Source organism: Tetranychus urticae, chromosome 2 (assembly GCF_039701765.1).
Source record: "Tetranychus urticae isolate SD_2017Ah chromosome 2, NJAU_TeUrti_SD_1.0, whole genome shotgun sequence".
Taxonomy (NCBI): domain Eukaryota; kingdom Metazoa; phylum Arthropoda; class Arachnida; order Trombidiformes; family Tetranychidae; genus Tetranychus; species Tetranychus urticae.
Genome location: NC_142959.1, coordinates 26,944,567 through 26,966,650, shown reverse-complemented (window position 1 = coordinate 26,966,650; position 22,084 = coordinate 26,944,567). Strand labels below are relative to the sequence as shown.

The 22,084-nt window shown below is 32.5% G+C and overlaps 8 protein-coding genes across 8 annotated transcripts; all 8 read left to right on the top strand.

Moving 5' to 3' along the window:
- Positions 1 to 190: 190 nt before the first annotated feature.
- LOC107360678 (uncharacterized) lies at positions 191 to 2,091 on the top strand. Its single transcript, XM_015927388.3, has 2 exons — positions 191 to 1,158; positions 1,230 to 2,091. The coding sequence occupies exons 1-2, from the start codon at positions 415 to 417 to the stop codon at positions 1,947 to 1,949; spliced, it is 1,464 nt and encodes a 487-aa protein (XP_015782874.2). The 5' UTR covers positions 191 to 414; the 3' UTR covers positions 1,950 to 2,091.
- Positions 2,092 to 2,287: 196 nt separating this feature from the next.
- On the top strand, positions 2,288 to 4,715 carry LOC107360681 (uncharacterized). The gene is made up of 2 exons (XM_015927391.3): positions 2,288 to 3,713; positions 3,873 to 4,715. The coding sequence occupies exons 1-2, from the start codon at positions 2,994 to 2,996 to the stop codon at positions 4,566 to 4,568; spliced, it is 1,416 nt and encodes a 471-aa protein (XP_015782877.2). The 5' UTR covers positions 2,288 to 2,993; the 3' UTR covers positions 4,569 to 4,715.
- Positions 4,716 to 5,007: 292 nt separating this feature from the next.
- Positions 5,008 to 6,766, top strand: LOC149094246 (uncharacterized). The gene is made up of 2 exons (XM_089267632.1): positions 5,008 to 5,860; positions 5,936 to 6,766. The coding sequence occupies exons 1-2, from the start codon at positions 5,111 to 5,113 to the stop codon at positions 6,608 to 6,610; spliced, it is 1,425 nt and encodes a 474-aa protein (XP_089123758.1). The 5' UTR covers positions 5,008 to 5,110; the 3' UTR covers positions 6,611 to 6,766.
- Positions 6,767 to 8,931: 2,165 nt separating this feature from the next.
- On the top strand, positions 8,932 to 10,876 carry LOC149094245 (uncharacterized). Its single transcript, XM_089267631.1, has 2 exons — positions 8,932 to 9,807; positions 9,972 to 10,876. The coding sequence occupies exons 1-2, from the start codon at positions 9,088 to 9,090 to the stop codon at positions 10,665 to 10,667; spliced, it is 1,416 nt and encodes a 471-aa protein (XP_089123757.1). The 5' UTR covers positions 8,932 to 9,087; the 3' UTR covers positions 10,668 to 10,876.
- A 431-nt stretch (positions 10,877 to 11,307) lies between these two features.
- On the top strand, positions 11,308 to 13,740 carry LOC107360679 (uncharacterized). Its single transcript, XM_015927389.3, has 2 exons — positions 11,308 to 12,429; positions 12,520 to 13,740. Exons 1-2 carry the CDS (start codon positions 11,680 to 11,682, stop codon positions 13,219 to 13,221), a joined length of 1,452 nt encoding a protein of 483 aa, XP_015782875.2. The 5' UTR covers positions 11,308 to 11,679; the 3' UTR covers positions 13,222 to 13,740.
- A 348-nt stretch (positions 13,741 to 14,088) lies between these two features.
- Positions 14,089 to 16,423, top strand: LOC107360887 (uncharacterized). Its single transcript, XM_015927610.3, has 2 exons — positions 14,089 to 15,169; positions 15,244 to 16,423. The coding sequence occupies exons 1-2, from the start codon at positions 14,456 to 14,458 to the stop codon at positions 15,886 to 15,888; spliced, it is 1,359 nt and encodes a 452-aa protein (XP_015783096.2). The 5' UTR covers positions 14,089 to 14,455; the 3' UTR covers positions 15,889 to 16,423.
- Positions 16,424 to 16,709: 286 nt separating this feature from the next.
- LOC107360547 (uncharacterized) lies at positions 16,710 to 18,780 on the top strand. The gene is made up of 2 exons (XM_015927221.3): positions 16,710 to 17,618; positions 17,703 to 18,780. Exons 1-2 carry the CDS (start codon positions 16,860 to 16,862, stop codon positions 18,483 to 18,485), a joined length of 1,542 nt encoding a protein of 513 aa, XP_015782707.1. The 5' UTR covers positions 16,710 to 16,859; the 3' UTR covers positions 18,486 to 18,780.
- Positions 18,781 to 18,917: 137 nt separating this feature from the next.
- On the top strand, positions 18,918 to 21,739 carry LOC149094244 (uncharacterized). The gene is made up of 2 exons (XM_089267629.1): positions 18,918 to 20,750; positions 20,828 to 21,739. The coding sequence occupies exons 1-2, from the start codon at positions 20,010 to 20,012 to the stop codon at positions 21,497 to 21,499; spliced, it is 1,413 nt and encodes a 470-aa protein (XP_089123755.1). The 5' UTR covers positions 18,918 to 20,009; the 3' UTR covers positions 21,500 to 21,739.
- The last annotated feature ends 345 nt before the right edge of the window (positions 21,740 to 22,084 follow it).

The following is a 22,084-nucleotide window of genomic DNA, read 5'->3' as shown; positions in this document are numbered from 1 at the left end:
ATTGACAAGTAAGTAAATAGAGATCATACATGAACGACAAAAAGTTGAGTTTTTAGACATTTCATTTCAGCTTTTTCCGTAATTTAGCTACAAAAAGATTTTATTTTTCAAGTGGTGACATCTATATGAACTAAAGGGGGAAATAATTAAAATTTACAGTTTTAACAATTAGTTCACTCTGATGACTCCCCCTGAAGGGAAAAGGGTGAAAGGCTTAAGGGAATCACTAGACTTTAACGCTATGACGAACATTTTCTTGCTTGCTAAAAAAGCTCTGTTAACAAGCTAAGCTACAATTGTATCTTTAACTTGAATTTTATCACCAGATTCCTTTTTAGAAGTGAGTGATTTTTACTTTTTTAGTGAGTGATTCAAATCTTATAACAACGAATTAACAAAAGTTGATACTCAGACATGAATACAGTTAATTCATTAAAGCGTCCATTACCAGTGGCAAGTGATCCTTTGAAATTGTTGATTTGCAGTAATTGCAAAATAGATAATGTTGTTTTAAACCTGAAAACTTGTGGATGCCTTTTCTGTAACTCTTGTGATACTCGAGATAAATGTATTTCATGTAATTCTGCGCTCGATCAAAAGATAAAGTTGTCATTCACAAAGAATTTAAAATGCAAGTATTATGAACACAACAAATGCTATAATAATGCCGTATACAAGTGCAAATGTCTGCCGAACTGTTTTGTTTGTAGCTCATGCCTCAACTACATTCATAGGAAAAGGGCCCGCGAATCTTGTGTTCCTGAATTGTTGACCTACGGAATCACCACTAATGAAGAACTATGTCAATTGTGCAAAGAATTTTATGTCGGATTTAGAATGACTTCACAGCCGTATTCAAAAATTTGTTTGGATTGTAAAACAAATAGTAATGCTGTATGTACTCCAATTGAAGAAACCTCTGATACAAAAGTAGATTGGAATCAGTTTTATAAAGATTTTGAACAATCTTCACAAAATTTGTCATATAAAATACAAACAATTAAGGCTGAATTAGTATCAAACAGATTAGTATCAAGCATCAAGAAAAGTAAATGCGAAAAGGTAATATCTGACATTCAGAGATGTCTGTACAAATATGATGTACAATATCAAATACATTTTTCATCACTTGAAAAGCAACTGGACGATTTCATAAAGGTATGTTCTAATTCAACTAAAAACTGTGTGTAACATTTTTAAAAGACTGACTGACTTTCACCTTACAACAGATCACAAATATTTTGAAGCCTGATGGAAAAGTTAAGACTATTCTTGATCTACTCAAAAATAAACAACTGAACTTTCACGGAGAACCAGGAAAAGAGCAAATAATTAATCTGGTGAACTATTATCAAGAAAAAAATAGCTACAATCCTCGGTGTCCTTTAGCTGAACAAATCAAGACATTTATTATACAAAATGATTCAAGTAGGCAACATCTTTTGCAATTTCCATTGCCTTCATCATTCAACTCAGCGAAGTCGGATGTAAGTGTTCAAGAAATTGTCGACAATGGAGTCAAGCCTTTTGTTATTTTGGTTGAGATACCATCTACAGTAAATAAGCGTAAAAAAATGCTGGAAGATATTGAGAAACATCAAGATGAATGGGTGCGCAAAAAAAAGTTTGCTGTGAACAACATTGTGGTTATATTTGATGCTGATGCGCTTTCCGGTCCTAAATACAAGAGGGCTAAAATTTTGGAACGAGGAGATGAAATGTCCAAAGTCTTTCTCCTTGACTTTGGCTTTGAAATCGTTGTCGAAAATAGTTCAATTGGTAAAATTAACGGAATCAATATTGATGGACAAAAAACTTGTTTCCTTGCTCAACTCACGGGAAGTGTTAATTTAAAAAGTTATTATGATAATCAAAGGCATTTTATCTCCAAAATTTTCCAATTCCAAAATGAATATCCTAAGGCTCAGCACTTACATGTAATTGATTAGTCAGAGCGAAGTTTCTTTTCAATTTTTTTTATATATCAAACTGTATTGCATACTGATTACTGATAATGATACTGCATACTGATAATTTGATTGCAACTTTCGTTGCCTTCAAATTTTATCAACCCTATTGTAACAAATTCATGTATCCAAAAGGTTTAACCTGTCATCTTATATCATAACCATCATAAAGAAATTATTTATAATAAAATCACAACAAAAAAGTTATTTGTCTTTTCTTTTTTTATAACGGAGAAAAGTTGAATCAGATTCATAAGCATGCTATCTTATCGATTTACCATTGGTTCAGATTTCATTTAGGTGTGTTATTAATCGTCTAGTTAATATAACTTGCAGCCAAACATCTGCTCGCAATCGATGTATCTTTTGAAACATATTTGTACAATTCGAAGTAAAACAAATTTCAAAAATTTTCAATCAAAATAAAAATAAATATATGGTAATTCTGAAATGGTTAACAAAAATCATCGATCGAGTTCATCGATTGAAACACAAATAAGATGAAAAAATAGGCAAAAACAATGATAGTGATTTCATAAGTGCATGTGTTTTGTGGCGAAAATGTAGTTAAGAATTGAATAAACTTTAGAATCAAAATAATCAATTGGTCAAGATAAGGTTAGTCTCAACGCAATTTACAATGTTGAGCTTAAAAAGCCATAAGAGTACAACAGACAGTATCTTTCATCGGGCGATCATAAATGAGACTAAAAATACGAAGGAAAGCTTTTAGTTGTTAGTCTTTGATTATCTTATAGTTAAGATTAATTGAAATATATTCATAGTCAGGTTATCCAGAAGACTATTATTTACTCACAATTTATGCTCACTTCTATCATGTGATGATATTATCGTTAAACTAGTTAAACAAGTTACAATTGTGTCCTTCACGTCAATTGCACCAAAGATTAAGGTATCTTGATCTTTGATTATCACCAGTCTTCAATCAATACTTACTTATTCTTAGAAGTGAACAATTCACATTTCAAAATAAAAAAGTTGATCTATTTCAATACCAAAGCAAACATGAATACATTTAGTTCATTAGAGCGTCCAATGATAGGGCCAAGTGATCCTTTAAAATTGTTGGTGTGCAAAAAATGCAAGAAAGATGATGTTGTCCTGAACCTGAAAACTTGTGGATGCCTTTTATGTGACTCTTGTGACGGTGATTCTAAAGATCTATGTGTTTCATGCCAATCTAGAATCGAATCAAAGTTAAAGTTGTCATTCTCAAAGAATCGAAGATGCGAATATTATGATCAAAACCAGTGCAATAGTAATGCTGAATACAAGTGTAATTGTATTCCAGACTGTTTTGTCTGTAGTTCATGCCTTACCAACATTCACAGGAAAAGAGTCCGCGGATCATGTGTTCCTGAACTTTTGATTCCTAAAGTTACAACTAACCATGAAACATGTCAATTGTGCAAAGAATTTATTGCTGAGTTTAAAATGACTTCTGAACCTTATACGAAAATTTGCTTCAATTGTAAAAAACGAAAAAATGCTACCTGTACTTCAATTGAAACAGATTCTGATAAAGACACAGATTTTGATCAATTTTATGAAGAGCTTGGACAATGTTCACGGAGCGTTTTAGATGAAACTAGCGATATGAAATCATTGGGAACAAGTAGACCTGAACAGGAGATGCAAAAATGCATGTATGCAATATCTGAAATACGAAAAAGTATGGTTGAATATGCACAATTTGTGGAACACAAAAGAGACAGCTTCAAAAAGGTATGAACTAACATTTAATTAAACTGACAATGGAACCTTACTACATGTCAGAGCCCAAAGCACTCGAAATTTTACTAACATAGAGAGAAAGTGTTTGAGCCAATGGCACTTTACAAAAGACTGACTTCTAATCTATTCATTGGCTTCGTCTAATAACAGATTTCAAACGTTTTAAAGCCCAATGGTACAATCAAAACTATTCTTGATCTACTCAAAAATGGACAATTGACGCTACATGGAGAAAAAGGAAAAGCGCAAATACGTGATTTGTTGCATTATTATGAAGAAAAAAATAACTATTCTCGTTTTTCTTCAGCTGAACAAATCAAGTCATTTATTGTACAAAACAATTCCAGTAGGCAACATCTTTTGAAGTTTCCATTACCTTTGTCGTCCAACTCAGGTGTTTCAACGGATTCGGATACAAGTGTTCGAGAAATTAAAGACAATGGAGTAAAGCCGTTCTTTGTTTTGGTCGAGAAACCATCTCAAGTAAATGAGCGTAGAAAAATACTAGAAGATATTCAGAAACATGAAGATAAATGGGTACGCAAAGAACGTTTTGATCACGGCGAGATTGTGATTATATTTGATGCTGATGCGACTGATAGTCCCAAATACAAGAGAGCGAAAATCTCAAGAATAGGAAATCGTAAATGCAACGTCTCTCTGCTTGATTTTGGCTATAAAACCCAAGTCGAAAATAGTTTAGTTGGGGAAATTAAAGATTTGCAAATTGATGGAACTCCAACTTGTTTCCTTGCTCAACTCACTGGAAGTATTAATGTAAAGTGTATGAATCCAGAGGTGACTGAGTGTTTTCAATTACCTAACGCTTATACCATTTTTTTATAAGACATTGATATAAGTAATGATAAGACTCTCGACATCTTCACGGATAGCCTAGGATGGCGCAATTAAAGACGTAATTTGAAGATTACTGAAGATTTTAAATAATTATTACTTCTAACAAGTAAATAGAGTTCATAAGATAAAGACAAGAATTTTACTAAAGTACAATGTTTGTATTTCCTGAAGAATTATCTTTTTCGAGTGGTGACATCTACGTGAACTAAAGGGGGAAATTTTACAGTTTTAACAATTAATCCACTCTGATGACTCCCCCTGAAGGGAAGATTATTTTACAGTGATAAAAATGAAGATGAAGATGACAATGATAAGAAGAATGACGGAAAGAGAAGAAGACATAGACTGGACATTCTTATCATTGTCATCTTCATCTTCATTCTTATCAAATTAAAATAATCTTCACTTTTTACGCGTTACACCCTTTACAATTGCTTCTTTTTCTTAAATTGTAACGCTCATTTCCTATTAAACCAATTCAGCAGTGATTAATTAACAAAAGACTGATTTATTTTTATACTAAAACAAGTATGAATACAATTAATCCATTAAAGCGTCCATTAACAGTGCCAAACGACCCATTGAAATTGTTGGTTTGCAAAATTTGTAAAAAAGATGATATTGTTCTGAACTTGAAAACTTGTGGATGCCTTTTCTGTGACTCTTGTGACGGTGATTCTCGCTGTAAATGTATTTCATGCAGTTCTGAGCTCGATCAAAAGATAAAGTTGTCGTTTACAAAGAATCCAAGATGCAAGTATTATGAACACAACAAGTGCTATAATATTGCTGAATACAAGTGTAGATGTCTGCCGAACTGTTTTGTTTGCAGTCCATGTCTTATCTACAATCACAGGAAAAGGGTCCACGAATCTTGTGTTCCTGAAATGTTGACCCGCGGAATTACCACTAATGATGAACTATGTCAATTGTGCAAAGAATTTTATGCCGGATTTAAAATGACTTCACCACCGTATTCAAAAATTTGTTTGGATTGTAAATCAAATAGTAATGCTGCATGTACTCCAATTGAAGAAACCCGTGTTAAAGATGCAGATTGGAATCAGTTTTATAGAGAGTATGAACAATCTACCAAGAATGTGTCATGTAAAATTAAAAAGATTGAAGATGAATTAGAATCAAGCAGTTTAGCTCGTGAAGAAGAGGTAAAAAAATGTAAAGATGCAATATCTGAAATACAGAAACGTTTGGACGAACATACTGAACAATATGATCAGGACATTGCTAAACTTAAACAGCAACTTGAAAATTTCAAAAAGGTGTGTACTAATAGTCAATGTAACCCTTTCAAGAGACTAACTTACAATCTATTCATTGGTTTCATCTCATAACAGATTTCAAAAATCTTGTCGCCTGATGGTAGAGTTAAAACTATTCTTGATTCACTTCAAAATGAAAAATTGACCTTACACGGAGAACAAGACAAAGAACAAATAAGGAATTTTTTCAAAATTTATCGAGAAAAAAATAACTATAATCCTGTCACTGAGCAAATCAAGACATTTGTATTTCAAAACGATTCAAGCAGCCAACATATTTTGAAGTTTCCATTGTCTTCCACACCCATTTCAACTGTTTCAACGGATTCGGATGTAAGCGTCCAAGAAATTATCGACAATGGAGTTCAGCGGTTAATTTTGGTTGAGAAACAATCTGCAGTAAATAAGCGTGATAAAATACTGAAAAATATTGAGAAACATCAAGATAAATGGATGCGCAAAGAAATTTTTGCTGTGGGCGACATTGTGATTATATTGGATGCTTATGCGACTGATAGTCACAAATACAAGAGGGCCAAAATTTTGAAACTAGGAGATGACAGTTCTGAGGTCCTTCTACTTGACTTTGACTTTGAAATTACAGTCAAAAATAATTCAATTGGTAAAATTAAAGAAATCAAAATTGATGGACAAAAAACTTGTTTCCTTGCTCAACTCACTGGAAGTGTCAATTTAAACTATGACTTGGATCCAATAGATGGTCTACCTAAAGCTCAGAACATACATTAATGGTGTTCCAACATATCTCGATGAAAATCGATATTTAGGTTTCGATATATTCTGATATTTCGTCGAAAAAATCGATAAATATTCGAAAAAAATCCTTGCAATTCTCGGCTGTATTTTCCGAACTCAATATATGCGTAACTCGTGGAAAGAATTGTTGTAGATCGTGAGTTAAATCAATTCGATAAATTACCTAAGTCTACGAAAATACTCTAAGAGTGAGTTTAGCTCAGAACGCATTCAGGTCATGTAAGCAGTTCGAAGTTAAACACAGTTCAAAATATTATCGTTGAACTCAACATGCCAGGTTACAATTGTATCTTTCACATTCATTGTATTACTCGATTCCTATTAAAATCCATTTACTAGTAGAATTGATGAATTCATGATTTGAAATAACAAATTAACAAAATTTGCTTTATTTTTATATCAATGCAAACATGAATACAGTTAATTCATTAAAGCGTCCATTGCCTGGACCAAGTGACTCTTGTAAATTGTTGGTTCGCAAAATTTGTGAAAAAGGTGATAATATAATATTAGGCATGAAAACATGTAGTTGCCTTTTATGTGACTCTTGTGACGGCGATTCTAGAGATCTATGTATTTCATGCCAATCTAGAATCGAATCAGAGATAAAGTTGTCATTTACGAAGAATCCAAGATGCGAATATTATGAACTCAGCCAGTGCTACAGTGATGTCGAATAAAAGTGTAAGTGTATTCCAAACTGTTTAGTTTGTGCCTTAAATTCATAGGAAAAATTTACTCGGATCTTGTGTTCCTGTAGCTTGTGAGACCCAAGGCTATAACTAACCAATGGAGTCGAGCCTTTTGTTATTTTGGTTGAGATACAATCTACAGTAAATAAGCGTAAAAAAATGCTCGAAGATATTGAGAAACATCAAGATAAATGGGTTCGCAAAAAAAAGTTTGCTGTGAACAACATTGTGGTTATATTTGATGCTGATGCGCTTTCCGGTCCTAAATACAAGAGGGCTAAAATTTTGGAACGAGGAGATGAAATGTCCAGAGTCTTTCTCCTTGACTTTGGCTTTGAAATTGCAGTCAGAAATAGTTCAGTTGGTAAAATTAACGAAATCAATATTGATGGACAAAAAACTTGTTTCCTTGCTCAACTCACGGGAAGTGTTAATTTAAAAAGTTATTATGATAATCAAAAGCATTTTATTTCCAAAATTTTCCGATTCCAAAATGAATATCCTAAGGCTCAGCACTTACATGTAATTGATTAGTCAGAGCGAAGTTTCTTTTCAATTTTTTTTGTTCTGAATGTTCATGATCAGGACTCAAGTTATTGAACTTATGTTTCAACATGCTTTTCTATAGCAAAACATTTTTCGATTATCATATTAATAGAATCCGAACGAAATGATCTAAACTCATGAAATTCAACAACAAGTAAGTTTTTTAGGTACATAATCATACCTGGAAGTTTGATTGTATTCTGATGGTTTTTAACATGTTTGATAGCTTTAGCTTAAAATAAGGCTATTTCATCGTAGTATCATTATAAACGAAACGAACGTATGCTGTTCAAGAACTGTTCATGTATCAAAAAAGTATAACCTGTCATCTTATATCATAGTTTTCCATCATAAAGAAATTATTTATAATAAAATCACAAAAAGAAGTTATTTGTCTTTTCTTTTTTTATTATGGAGTAAAGTTGAATCAGATTCATAAGCATGTCTAATCGATTTACCATTGGTTCAGATTTCATTTAGGTGTGTGATTAATCGTCTAGTTAATATTACTTGCAGCCAAACACCTGCTCGCAATCGATGTATCTTTTGAAACATATTTGAACAATTCCAAGTAAAACAAATTTCAAAAATTTTTAATAAAAATAAAACTGAATATATGGTAATTCTGAAATGGTTAACAAAAAGTTCATCGATTGAAACACAAATAAGATGAGAAAATAGGCAAAAACAATGGTGGTGATTTCATCAGTGCATGTGTTTTTTGGCGAAAATGAAGTTAAGAATTGAATGTATAATAGAATCAAATTAATCAATTGGTCAAGATAAGGTTAGTCTCAACGCAATTTACAATGTTGAGCCTAAAAAGCCATAAGAGTACAACAGACAGTATCTTTCATCGGGCGATCATAAATGAGACTAAAAATACGAAGGAAAGCTTTTAGTTGTTAGTCTTTGATTATCTTATAAGATTAATTGAAATATAAGAATATATTATATATTCATAGTCAGGTTATCGAGAAGATTTATTATTTACTCACAATTTATGCTCACTTCTATCATATGATAATATAATCATTAAACTAGTTAAACAAGTTAAGTTACAATTGTGTCCTTCACTTCAATTGCACCAAAGATTAAGGTATCTTGATCTTTGATTATCACCAGTCTTCAATCAATACTTACTTATTCTTAGAAGTGAACAATTCACATTTCAAAATAAAAAAGTTGATCTATTTTAATACCAAAGCAAACATGAATACATTTAGTTCATTAGAGCGTCCATTGATAGGGCCAAGTGATCCTTTAAAATTGTTGGTGTGCAAAAAATGCAAGAAAGATGATGTTGTCATGAACCTGAAAACTTGTGGCTGCCTTTTATGTGACTCTTGTGACGGTGATTCTAAAGATTTATGTGTTTCATGCCAATCTAGAATCGAATCAAAGTTAAAGTTGTCATTCTCAAAGAATCGAAGATGCGAATATTATGAACAAAACCAGTGCTTTAGTAATGCTGAATACAAGTGTAATTGTATTCCAGACTGTTTTGTCTGTAGTTCATGCCTTACCAACATTCACAGGAAAAGAGTCTGCGGATCATGTGTTCCTGAAGTTTTGAGTCCTAAAGTTACAACTAACCATGAACCATGTCAATTGTGCAAAGAATTTATTGCTGAGTTTAAAATGACTTCTGAACCTTATACGAAAATTTGCTTCAATTGTAAAAAACGAAAAAATGCTACCTGTACTTCAATTGAAACAGATTCTGATAAAGACACAGATTTTGATCAATTTTATGAAGAGCTTGGACAATGTTCACGGAGCGTTTTACATGAAATTAGCGATATGAAATCATTGGGAACAAGTAGACCTGAACAGGAGATGCAAAAATGCATGTATGCACTATCTGAAATACGAAAAAGTATGGCTGAACATACACAATTTGTCGAACACAAAAGAGACAGCTTCAAAAAGGTATGAACTAACTGTTAATTAAACTGACAATGGAACCTTACTACATGTCAGAGCCCAAAGCACGAAATTGTCGAAATTTTACTAACATAGAGAAAGTGTTTGAGCCAATGGCACTTTACAAAAGACTGACTTCTAATCTATTCATTGGCTTCGTCTAATAACAGATTTCAAACGTTTTAAAGCCCAATGGTACAATCAAAACTATTCTCGATCTACTTAAAGATGGACAATTGACGCTACATGGAGAAAAAGGAAAAGCGCAAATACGTGATTTGTTGCATTATTATGAAGAAAAAAATAACTATTCTCGTTTTCCTTTAGCTGAACAAATCAAGTCATTTGTTATACAAAACGATTCCAGTAGGCAACATATTTTGAAGTTTCCATTGCCTTTGTCGTCCAACTCAGGTGTTTCATCGGATTCGGATACAAGTGTTCGAGAAATTAAAGACAATGGAGTAAAGCCGCTCTTTGTTTTGGTCGAGAAACCATCTCAAGTAAATGAGCGTAGAAAAATACTAGAAGATATTCAGAAACATGAAGATAAATGGGTACTCAAAGAACGTTTTGATCACGGCGAGATTGTGATTATATTTGATGCTGATGCGACTGATAGTCCCAAATACAAGAGAGCAAAAGTCTCAAGAATAGGAAATCGTAAATGCACAGTCTCTCTGCTTGATTTTGGCTATAAAACCCAAGTCGAAAATAGTTTAGTTGGGGAAATTAAAGATTTGCAAATTGATGGAACTCCAACTTGTTCCCTTGCTCAACTCACTGGAAGTATTAATGTAAAGTGTATGAATCCAGAGGTGACTGAGTTTTTTCAATTACCCAAGGCTTATACCATTTTTTTATAAGACATTGATATAAGTAATGATAAGACTCTCGACATCTTCACGGATAGCCTAGGATGGCGCAATTAAAGACGTAATTTGAAGATTACTGAAGATTTTAAATTATTACTTCTAACAAGTAAATAGAGATCATAAGATAAAAAGTTCAGTCTTTAGACATTTCATTTCAGACTTTTCTGTTATTTTACTAAATAAAGATTTTATTTGTTGAAGTGGTGACATCTATGTGAACTACAGGGGGAAATAATTAAATTTTACAGTTTTAACAGTTAGTCCACTCTGATGACTCCCCCTCAAGGGAAAAGGATGAAAGGCTTAAGGAAATCGCTAGACTTTAGGAAATACTTCAGTCTAGTGCTGGGCGATTGTGTGAATTTCCGATTATCGATTATTACGCAATTTTTTCAATGAAAATCGATGATCATCGATAATCGATGTTTAGTGAAAAAGTTCCAGGAAACGTTAAAAGTATGAAAAAAAATTCAAGAAACTCAGAAAAAAATCCTCAAAATGAGTTTGTATAACATGGTAAAAAGGGAATTAGAAAACATCGATATTTGCTCATGCTGATCGATGATCGCTGCAGCCCGCGATCATCGATAATTATCGATTTTATCGATAAAATCGCCCAGCACTACTTCAGTCTATGAAAAATTCAGTAAATAGTAATCAACAGGCCGTTCTAATGTGAATTGTTTCTAATTTGAGGACTTTTTAACGAGTAACAGAACATTGGAATGTCAGAAATAGGACAAAAAATATAATCGAAACAAGAAATATCAGTGATGCAGAAGATATCGATAAGTTTAACAGATATTGAGATTGGTATCGATAGTATTACTCAAAAATGAAAAATTGCTTTAACACTATGACGAAACATTTGCTCGTTTGCCATCAAGTTCAGTCGAAAAGCTAAGCTACAATTGTATCTTTAACTTAAATTGTATCACTTATTTCCTATTTAGCACTGAGTAATTTAAATCTTATAACAATCAACAAAAGTTGATACTAAAATATGAGTACAGTTCATCCATTAAAGCGTCCATTAACAGTGCCAAGTGATCCTTTAAAATTGTTGGTTTGCAAAAATTGTAGAATTGATAATGTTTTTTTGAACCTGAAAACTTGTGGATGCCTTTTCTGTGACTCTTGTGACGGTGATTCTCGCGATAAATGTATTTCATGCAACTCTGAGCTCGATCAAAAGATGAAGCTGCTATTCACAATGAATCCAAGATGCAAGTATTATGAACACAACAAGTGCTACAATATTGCTGAATACAAGTGTAGATGTCTACCGAACTGTTTTGTTTGTAGTTCATGCCTTACCTACATTCACAGGAAAAGTGTGCTGGAATCTTGTGTTCCTGAAATGTTGACCCGCGAAATTACCACTAATGATGAACTATGTCAATTGTGCAAAGGATTTTATGCCGGATTTAGACTGACTTCACCACCGTATTCAAAAATTTGTTTGGATTGTAAAACAAATAGTAATGCTGCATGTACTCCGATTGAAGAAACTTCTGTTAAAGACGAAGATTGGAATCAGTTTTATAAAGATTTTGAACAAACTGTACAAAATGTGTCAGATAAAATTAAAATAATTGAGGATGAATTAGTTGCAAGCAGTTTAGCTCGTAAACAGGAGATAAGAAAATGCCAAAATGCAATTTCTGAAATACAGAAATGTTTGCACTTATATAATATAAAATATCAAATACACATCTTGTTACTTAAACAGCAGCTTGACGATTTCAAAAAGGTATGTACTAATTCAACTGAAAACTGTGTGTAGCATTTTTAAAGACTGAATGACTTATAATTTATTAATTCATTCTTCATCTTATAACAGATTTCAGACATTTTGAAGCCTGATGGCAAAGTTAAGACTATTCTGGATCTACTCAAAAACAAACAATTGACTTTACATGGAGACGCAGGAATAACCAATCTGTTGAACTATTATCAAGAAAAAAATCCTCGGTGTCCTGTCACTGAACAAATCAAGACATTTGTTATACAAAACGATACAAGTAGGCAACATCTTTTGGAGTTTCCATTGCCTACCACAGTCAACACACCTGTTTCGGATGTAAGTTTTCAAGAAATTATCGACAATGGAGTCAAGCCGTTTGTAATTTTGGTTGAGATACAATCTACAGCAAATAAGCGTGAAGAAATACTCGAAGATATTGAGAAACATCAAGATAAATGGGTGCGCCAAGAAAGTTTTGCTGTGAACGACATTGTCATTATATTGGATGTTGATGCAACTGACAGTCACAAATACAAGAGGGCTAAAATTTTGGAACGAGAAGACAACACGTCCAAAGTCTTTCTGCTTGACTTTGGTTTTGAAATTGCAGTCGAAAATAGTTCAATCGGTGAAATTAACGGAATCAATATTGATGGGCAAAAATCTTGTTTCCTTGCTCAACTCACAGGAAGTGTTGATTTAGAATGTTACTATGATAAGCAAAAGGATTTGATTTCCAAAATTTTCCAAATCCAAAATGAATATCCTAAGGCTCAGCACTTACATGTAATTGATTAGTCAGAGCGAAGTTTCTTTTCAATTTTTCTCCAATTCAAACATAATTTCGAGACTGATTGGTCAGGATCAAGATTGAAGTTATTGAACTTATATTTTAACTTCATTTTCTTTAACAAAACATTTTCCGATTGCCATATTAATAGAATCCGAGCAAAATGGAAATAATCGGAAAGCGAACCAGACTCATTATTTTGTTTATTACAAAAGATCTAAAAGCCCAATAATTTCATCTCTACTGCATAAAGTTTATCGGCTCTTAACTTTTTAGCTTATTTGTAAAGTGTATGTAAGTCTATGTAGCTCTATGAATAGCTTAAAATAAGGCTATTTCATGGTTGTGTCATTATAAACGAAACGAAGGTATGCTGTTCAATAATGAACATTCGTTGCTTACATATTTAATTTAACCCTATTGTAAAAAATTGACGCATCAAGAAGTATAACCTGTCATCTTATATCATAATTTATCATCCAACAATGAATAAAGAAATTATTTTAATAAAATCACAAAAAAAGTTATCAATCTTTTCCTTTCTATAACAGAGAAAAGTTGAATCAGATTGATAAACATGCTACATGTTACAGACAGTAACCTACCAGATACCACTCAACAACACTCGTAAAATAGCTTAATTACACTAATCGTCGGTCAGCGTAATTCATGATTTTAAATCTTCAATAGATCAAATTTAGGCCAAAATCTCGTTTTAAACTGTTTTGAGAGTTTTTGGATTGATATTACACTAATGAAAATTGATTAAGCCAATTAATAATGATAGTTAGTATAATTCAATTGTATAATAAAGTTGTATGATAAAATCTGTTTATAATAGATTTGCCATTTGCTCAAAGTTCATTTCAGTGTGTGATTTATCGTCTACAGCAAAAATTCATTCACAATTGATTTGATCACTTAAGCATATCATCTGACAGTATAGTTGCAAGTGTGATTTACTTTTCTTATTGATGTGCATGAATGTAATTATATTGATTGTCTTATAAAAAAGATTAACTGAAGTAAATTCATAGACAGGTTACCGAGAAGATTTATCATTTAATCGCATTCAACTCACTTCTATCATGCCGTGATATTATCGTTAACTACAACAAGCCAAGTTACAATTTGTCCTTCAAGTCAATTGTATCATCAGTTTTCAATTAATACTTATGCAGAAGTGATTAGTTTGCATTTTTATGACAACAAAAGTTGATTTATTTTTATGCCAAAGCAAACATGAATCCAGTTAGTTCATTAAAGCGTCCATTGACAGTGCCAATCGACTCTTGTAAATTGCTGGTTTGCAAAAAATGTGATAAAGATGATGTCGTTTTGACCCTGAAAACTTGTGGATGCCTTTTCTGTGACTCTTGTGGCAGTGACTCTCGAGATGTGTGTATTTCATGCCAATTAAAAATTGAGCCAATGATGAAGATTTCATTCACAAAAGAAAAGAAATGCAAGTTTTATGGTGAAAAGTGCAATAACTATGCAGAATACAAATGTAAATGCATCGAAGGCGTTGTCTGCCTACATTGTCTGTTTCACATCCACTCTAAACGTATCAACGGACTATGCAATCCTGTGCCCTTAAGTCACCAAGTAGATCATCTTGTACCATGTCAGGATTGTAAAGATTTTATAGCTGAGTACGAAGCAATCCAATCTGGTAAAAAGATATGTTTTGTATGCAAGTCCAAAAATCAAAGTATTGGTGAGTGCAAGAAACTTGGAACAGAACCAGATTTGAAATTGATTGGGGAAGAGTTTTCATTGTCATTGACTAAAGTAAACGCCGACCGACAAAAAACCCTAGAGTTAATGAAATCAGGAGATTTGGAATGTGGAAAGAAAATGGACAAACTTAAAACAATTTTGGAAGAGGCCGTCAACAATGTGGCCAGTTATGCCAATCAATGTGATCAAAAAAAGTTGAAAGATATTCATGAGGTCAGTCCAAGTCACATCATACCAAAGACAACATTTATAAAGATATTTATTGATAAAATTTCTTGTCATCGCAGATTTGTGTAAATTTTAGGACTGGAAGTAACTTGCGAATTATTTTAGAGCAACTTAAACGGAAAAAACTGAAATTACTCGGAGGACAAGAACAATTTGTCGATTTTTTACGCTATTGTCGAGATAAAGAGTCTATTTCTCCAATGCAACGAGTCAAAATTAATCAATTATATGGTTTAAATGAACATCTTGATATTGTTGATGGCTTGTTAAGCAAAAGTGTTCAAGTGATTATTGGTAAACGAAGTGAACCCTTTTATGTTATGGTAGAGAAACCAGGTACACTGAATAAACGTGCAAAAATACTCAAAGATATCAAGAAACATGAAAATAAATGGGTGAAAATTGACGACTTTCAAGTGAATGACATCGTGATTATATGTGATGTACATGAAATCGATAATCACAGATTCAAGAGAGCTGAGATTCACAACATAAATCGACAAAATGATGCCATTGTTGTCTTACTCCTTGATTTTGGCTTTGAGATCACAATCAAAGCTAACGCGATTGGTAAGATTCCCGATGTCAATATTGCTGGACAATCAACATGTTTCATTGCTCAACTAATAGGAGATGCAAATTCAACTCAGGAGATTCCGCGAGGATCGAAGGGAATACCTATTGCCAAGCACCTAATGATTTAAGAAGACAATTAAACTGGAATTTAACCAGAAACTTGTTCCTCTAATCTTGAGGCCCAAATTTACCACTTACCATGGACCGTGTTTTTTGAGCATGAATTGCTGATTACAAAATGACTTTGGATCCGTATACGAGATTAGCTTGGATTGTAAGACAAATTGTGTAACCAGATTTTGCCATGAAACTCATTTCACTGGTGTAACTTTTGCAGGACAATAAGAAAATGCACTTAATGCACTGAAATAAAATTAACTATTTTTCTGTACATCAAACTAGTTCGATTTTTAGTTAAACTGATCGCATTCAATGACTGAAAGAGTTAGAGAACTGAAACTTATTATTGGTCCATAAAAATTGTTGGTACAAATCAAGGATCGAATACTTTTTTTGATTTATCAATAGTTCTCTTGATTTTGGCCAATGGCCTTAAAACTTTTAGCCTCAATATTTGGAGAATGGCATCAGCTACAATCATCATTCTTTCACCAAATTAATTCTTTACTAATTAGTAATTAAACTCAATTTAATAACTTTTCATTAGCGATTAAATGCCGTTAAATCGATCGATTTTGAATAAACAGAACATAGAAACTCAGCATATAAAAGGTATACAATGTAAAAATCTGGTAGAGATTCAAGAAAGAACAATAAATTAACATTTTTGGGCTTAGTTCTGTTTTTTCCTAACTCTTAAATAATGAATCTTGACTTCAGCTGTGAATCTTGAAACCCTTAGGGCAATCATGCTCGTTTTTGATTTTATAAACAAATCACAAAGTTGGCGAACGATGATCGATCTATCGATGATTGAATCGATCGTTCATAAACATCAGAACGAGCTCCTGTCAACAAGTTAAGCTCCAATTGTGTCTTTCGTTGTAAATAGTATCATTCATTACCAATTAAAACCTTTTTAGCAGTGATTGCTTCGCAATTTATGATAACAAATTGGAAAAAGTGAATTAATTTTAATATGAGTGCAAACATGAACACAGTTAGTTCATTAAAGCGCCCATTAACAGTGCCAAGTGACTCTTGTAAATTATTAGTTTGTAAAATTTGTGAAAAAGATGATAATATTTTAGGACTGAAAACATGTGGCTGCCTTTTATGTGACTCTTGTGATGGTGATTCTCGGAATAAATGTATTTCATGTGATTCTGAAGTTGATCCAAAGATAAAGCTGACATTCACAAAGAATCTAAAATGCAAGTTTTATGAGAGCAACAAGTGCTATAGTTTTGCTGAATACAAGTGTAAATGCATACCAAATTGTTTCGTCTGTGATTCGTGTCTTAACTTCATTCACCGTAAAAGGGTGCGTGAATCTTGTGTTCCTGAAATTTTGACACCCAAAGTTACCAATAATCCTGAACCATGTCAGCTGTGTAAAGAATTTATTGCTGAATTTGAAATGACTTCGGAACCTTATACAAAAATTTGCTTCGAATGTAAAACAAGCAGTAATTCAAAATGTATTCCATATGAAAGAAATTCTGATGAAGATTTAGATTGGGATCAGCTTTACAAAGAATTTATCTCTTCCTGTGTATCTTCCGATAAAATTAAGAAAATTGAAGATGAACTAGAAGCAAGCTGTTTAGATCGTGAACAGAGGATAAGACAAGGCAAAGAGTCAATATCTGAAATGCAAAAATGTTTGGACGAATATACCGAACAATATGACCGACACATTGCTTTGCTTAAACAGCAACTTGATAATTTAAAAAAGGTATGTATTAATACTAATAGTCAATATAAATTTTCAAAAGATCAGCTGACTTCTAATTTACTCATTGATTTCGTCTCATAACAGGAGCCGGCCTATATGAGGCCCGATGGTACAACTAAAACTATTCTTGATCTTCTCAAAGCTAAACAATTGATGCTACATGGAAAGAATGGAAAAGAGCAAATAATTAGTTTTCTGAACCATTATCGGGGAAAAAATGACTCCAATCCTCGATATCCTTTAGCTGAACAAATCAAGACATTAGCTGTACAAAACGATACCAGTAGTCAACATGCTTTGGAGTTTCCATTGCCTTCATCATTAAACTCAGTGAAGTCGGAAGACCACAGTCCCTCAACTTTACCTTCATCACCCATTCCTGGTATTTCAGCAAAGTCGGAGTTATGTGCTCAAGAAATTAGCAACAATGAAGTCAAGCCGTTTGTTGTTATGGTTGAGAAGCCATCTACAGTACAACAGCGTAAAAAAATACTGAAAGCTATTCAGAAACATGAAGATAAATGGGTACGCAAAGAGCAATTTGCCGTTCACGAAAATGTTATTATATTCGATGCTGATACAACTGACACGTTCAAATGCAAGAGAGCTAAAGTTTTAAGCAAAGGAAATCGTCATTCCACAGTCTTTCTTCTTGATTTTGGCTTTGAAATCACAGTCAAAAATAGTTCCATTGGACTAATTAGCCACCTCGAAATCCCTACAAATGGAAAAAAAACTTGTTTCCTTGCTCTATTCACGGGGAGTATTAATGTCAATTGTGACTTAAAGCAAAAGGATTGGATTTCCGAAATTTCCCAAATCCAGAATGGCTTTCCTAAGGCTCAGCACATAAATATTATTGATTAGTCAGAACGAAGATTCTTGTTCATTTTTTTACAATTCAAACGATATTCCAAGATTGCACTCTATTTGTTGACATTGAATTTGACTTCGTTCGCAAATATAATATATGTAAATAGTTTTATACTCATTTACACGAGTTTTAGTAGACTTGGGGCCAATTGTATCCAAAGATTAAGGTACCTAAATAATTGATTGTACCAGCAATTACAGTTAATACTTCACGAATAATTAGTATAATTATCAGGAATGAATAATTCACACTTTATAATAACAAATTAACAAGAGTTGATCTATTTTATATCATACATGCAATTGATTAGAGCGAAGCTTCCTCTTGATGAACAAAATGACTCCACTGTTGTCTTTCTCCTTGAATTTGGCTTTGAAGTTACAGTCAAAAATAGTTCAATCGGTAAAATCAAAGAAATCAAAATTGATGGACAAAACTTGTTTCAACAAAGGTGTTCAGTTTGAATATCCTCATGACTTTAGATAAAAGCTGTTAAAAAATAATTAGAATGCAATCAAAATAAGAGTTCAGAGTTCATTTCAGTGTATGATTTATCGTCTTCAGCAAAACATCTGCTCGCAATTAATATATTACTTGAAAGGTATCATCTCCCAGTGTTTTATTGAAAGTGTAATTCAGTTCACTTATTTAGCTAAATGAAGATCATAAAGACGAAAGTTTAGCTTTTAAACATTTCAACCTTTTCCGTAATTTTGCTGGTCTATGAATATTTTTTTCCTGGATAGTAATTACAATGCTAATCTACTTCAAACGGTTCTTGATTTTGCTATTTTAAGGCCTTTTAATGTGTAACAAATATTGAATGCATATCAAAAGAAACAGATGATATTATTCCAATAATATTTTATTCTAATATTAGTATCCATTCGGTACTACCGGTAATATTATTACTTATTATAATAATACTAAAAAATAAATATTGCAAATGTTTCATCATAGTCTATTACGAAACATTTAGGTGAAGAGCGATTTTAGAATCTAAAATTTAGATTTCAGGTTTGATCGATTTAAATTAGAAATTCGATGTATCGATTTTTACTGTAAACAAATCATAGAAACTCAGCATATAAAAGGCATAAATGTAACAATTTGGTAAAGATTTGATGAAGAATAATAAATTGACATTTTTGGGCTTAGTTCTGTTTCTTCCAAACTCTTAACTAATGGATCTTGACTTCGACAATCGTGAACCCCTTAAGGCAATCATGCTGGTTTTCGATTTTATAAACAAATCATCGATCACAAAGTTAGCAACAAAGAGTAAAGAAGCTTCTTTACTCTTTGAAGCAAGCAATGATCGATTTTATCGATAATCGAATCAATCGGTCACTGACATCATAACGTTTTCTCGCCAACAAGTTAAGCAACAATTGTGTCTTTCTCGAAAATTAAATCAATCATTTCTAATTAAAACCTATTTAGCAGTGTTTGCTTCAAAATTTGTAATAACAAATTAACAAAAGTGAATAAATCTAATTATAAGTGCAAAAATCAACATGGTTAGTTTATTAAAGCGTTTATCTACAGTGCCTAGTGACTCTTTTAAATTGTTAGTTTGCAAAATTTGTAAAAAAGGTGATAATATTTTAGGTTACAAAACTTGTGGATGCCTTTTATGTGACTCTTGTGACGGCGATTCTCGGGATAAATGTATTTCATGTGATTCTGAAGTCGACCCAAAGATAAAGTTAACATTCACAAAGAATCTAAGATGCAAGTTTTATGAGCGCAACAAGTGCTATAGTTTTGCTGAATACAAATGTAAATGTCTTAACTGTCCTGTCTGTGAATTGTGCCTTAACTTCGTTCACCGGAAAAGGGTGAGTGGATCTTGTGATCCTGAAGTTTTGACATCCAAAGTTACCACTAACTCTGAACCATGTCAATTGTGCAGAGAATTTATTGCTGAATTTAAAATGACTTTGAAACCATATGCAAAAATTTGCTTCAATTGTTCAACAAACAGGAGTTCTATATGCATTCCCTTTGATAGAAATTCTGATGGAGATCTAGATTGGAATCAGCTTTACAAAGATTTTGAACAATCTTCCCAAATGGCTTCCGATAATATTAAAAAATCAGAACACGTATTGGAAATCAGCATTTCAGCTCGTGAAGAGAAGATAAAATTATGCAAGGATTTAATATCTGAAATACAAAAGTGTTTAGACGAATTTACTGAACAATATGATCGATCCATTGTAACACTCAAACAGCAACTTGCCGATTTAAAAAAGGTATGTAATAATAGTCAATGTAAATTTTCAAAAGATCAGCTGACTTCTAATTTACTCATTTATTTGGTCTTTAACAGGATGCGGACTATTTGAGACCCGATGGTACAACTAAAACTATTCTTGATCTTCTCAAAAATAAAGAATTGACTTTACATGGAGAAAATGGAAAAGAGCAAATAACTAATTTTTTGAACTATTATCGAGAAAAGAATAACTACAATCCTGTAACTGAACAAATAAAGACATTGCTTTCCTCATTCGACTCAGCGAAGTTGGGTTTAAGTGTTGATAGTGTAGGAGTTAGCGACAATGGAGTCAAGCCGCTTGCTATTCTGATCGAGAAGCCATTTACATTAAATGAGCGTAAAAAAATACTCGAAGCTGTTCGAAAACATGAAGATAAATGGGTACGCAAAGAAATTTTTTCTGTGAACGACACTGTTATTATATTTGATGCTAATTCAACTGACATGTTCAAATGCAAGAGAGCTAAAGTCTTAAACAAAGGAAATCACAATTCCACAGTCTTTCTTCTTGATTTTGGATTTGAAATTACAGTACAAAATAGTTCCATTGGTCTAATTAGCCACCCCGAAGTCCCTACCAATGGAAAAAAAACTTGTTTCCTTGCTCAATTCACGGGAAGTGTTAATGTAAATTGTGGCTTAAAGCAACAAGATGGGGGTTTTGAAATTTCTCATATCCAAAATGGATTTCCTAAGGCTCAGCTTTTAAATGTTATTGACTAGTCAGAACGAAGCTTCTTTTTCATTTTTTACTATCCAAACATTATTTCGAGACTCCACTCTATGTGTTAACATTGAATTTGATTTCGTTCGAAAACCTATGTAAATAATTCGAAGTAATAATTGTAGTCTTACTCCTTGTTTTTGGTTTTGAAGTTAAATCGAAGATAATGAAATTGGATTTTGATGTCAATATAGCTGGACAATAAACTTTTTCATTGCTCAAAAAATGGGTAAATTCAACTCATGAAATTCCCTCATTCCTATTGCCCAGAAGCCAATCATTTGAAAAGACAATTCACCTAAAATAGACTAAACGCAACATATCAATCATTCGTAGACTTTTGTAATTTTATTGTTTTCACTAACAAGTGGCTAAAGTAGACGAAGACAGAGACTAACAATGTACAGTATTTTTCAAAAAAACTGTCACTTCTCTATGTTTGTTTCAAGATGGAATATCTCTGATATTAGACTTGAAAATTTTATTAAATTCTGGAAAGGGACTAAAACGTGTTCAGAGAGCTCGAATTTACAAAAATTTCAGCATTCAGAGTCCAATTTGTATGAAATAATTGTCATTGAAAT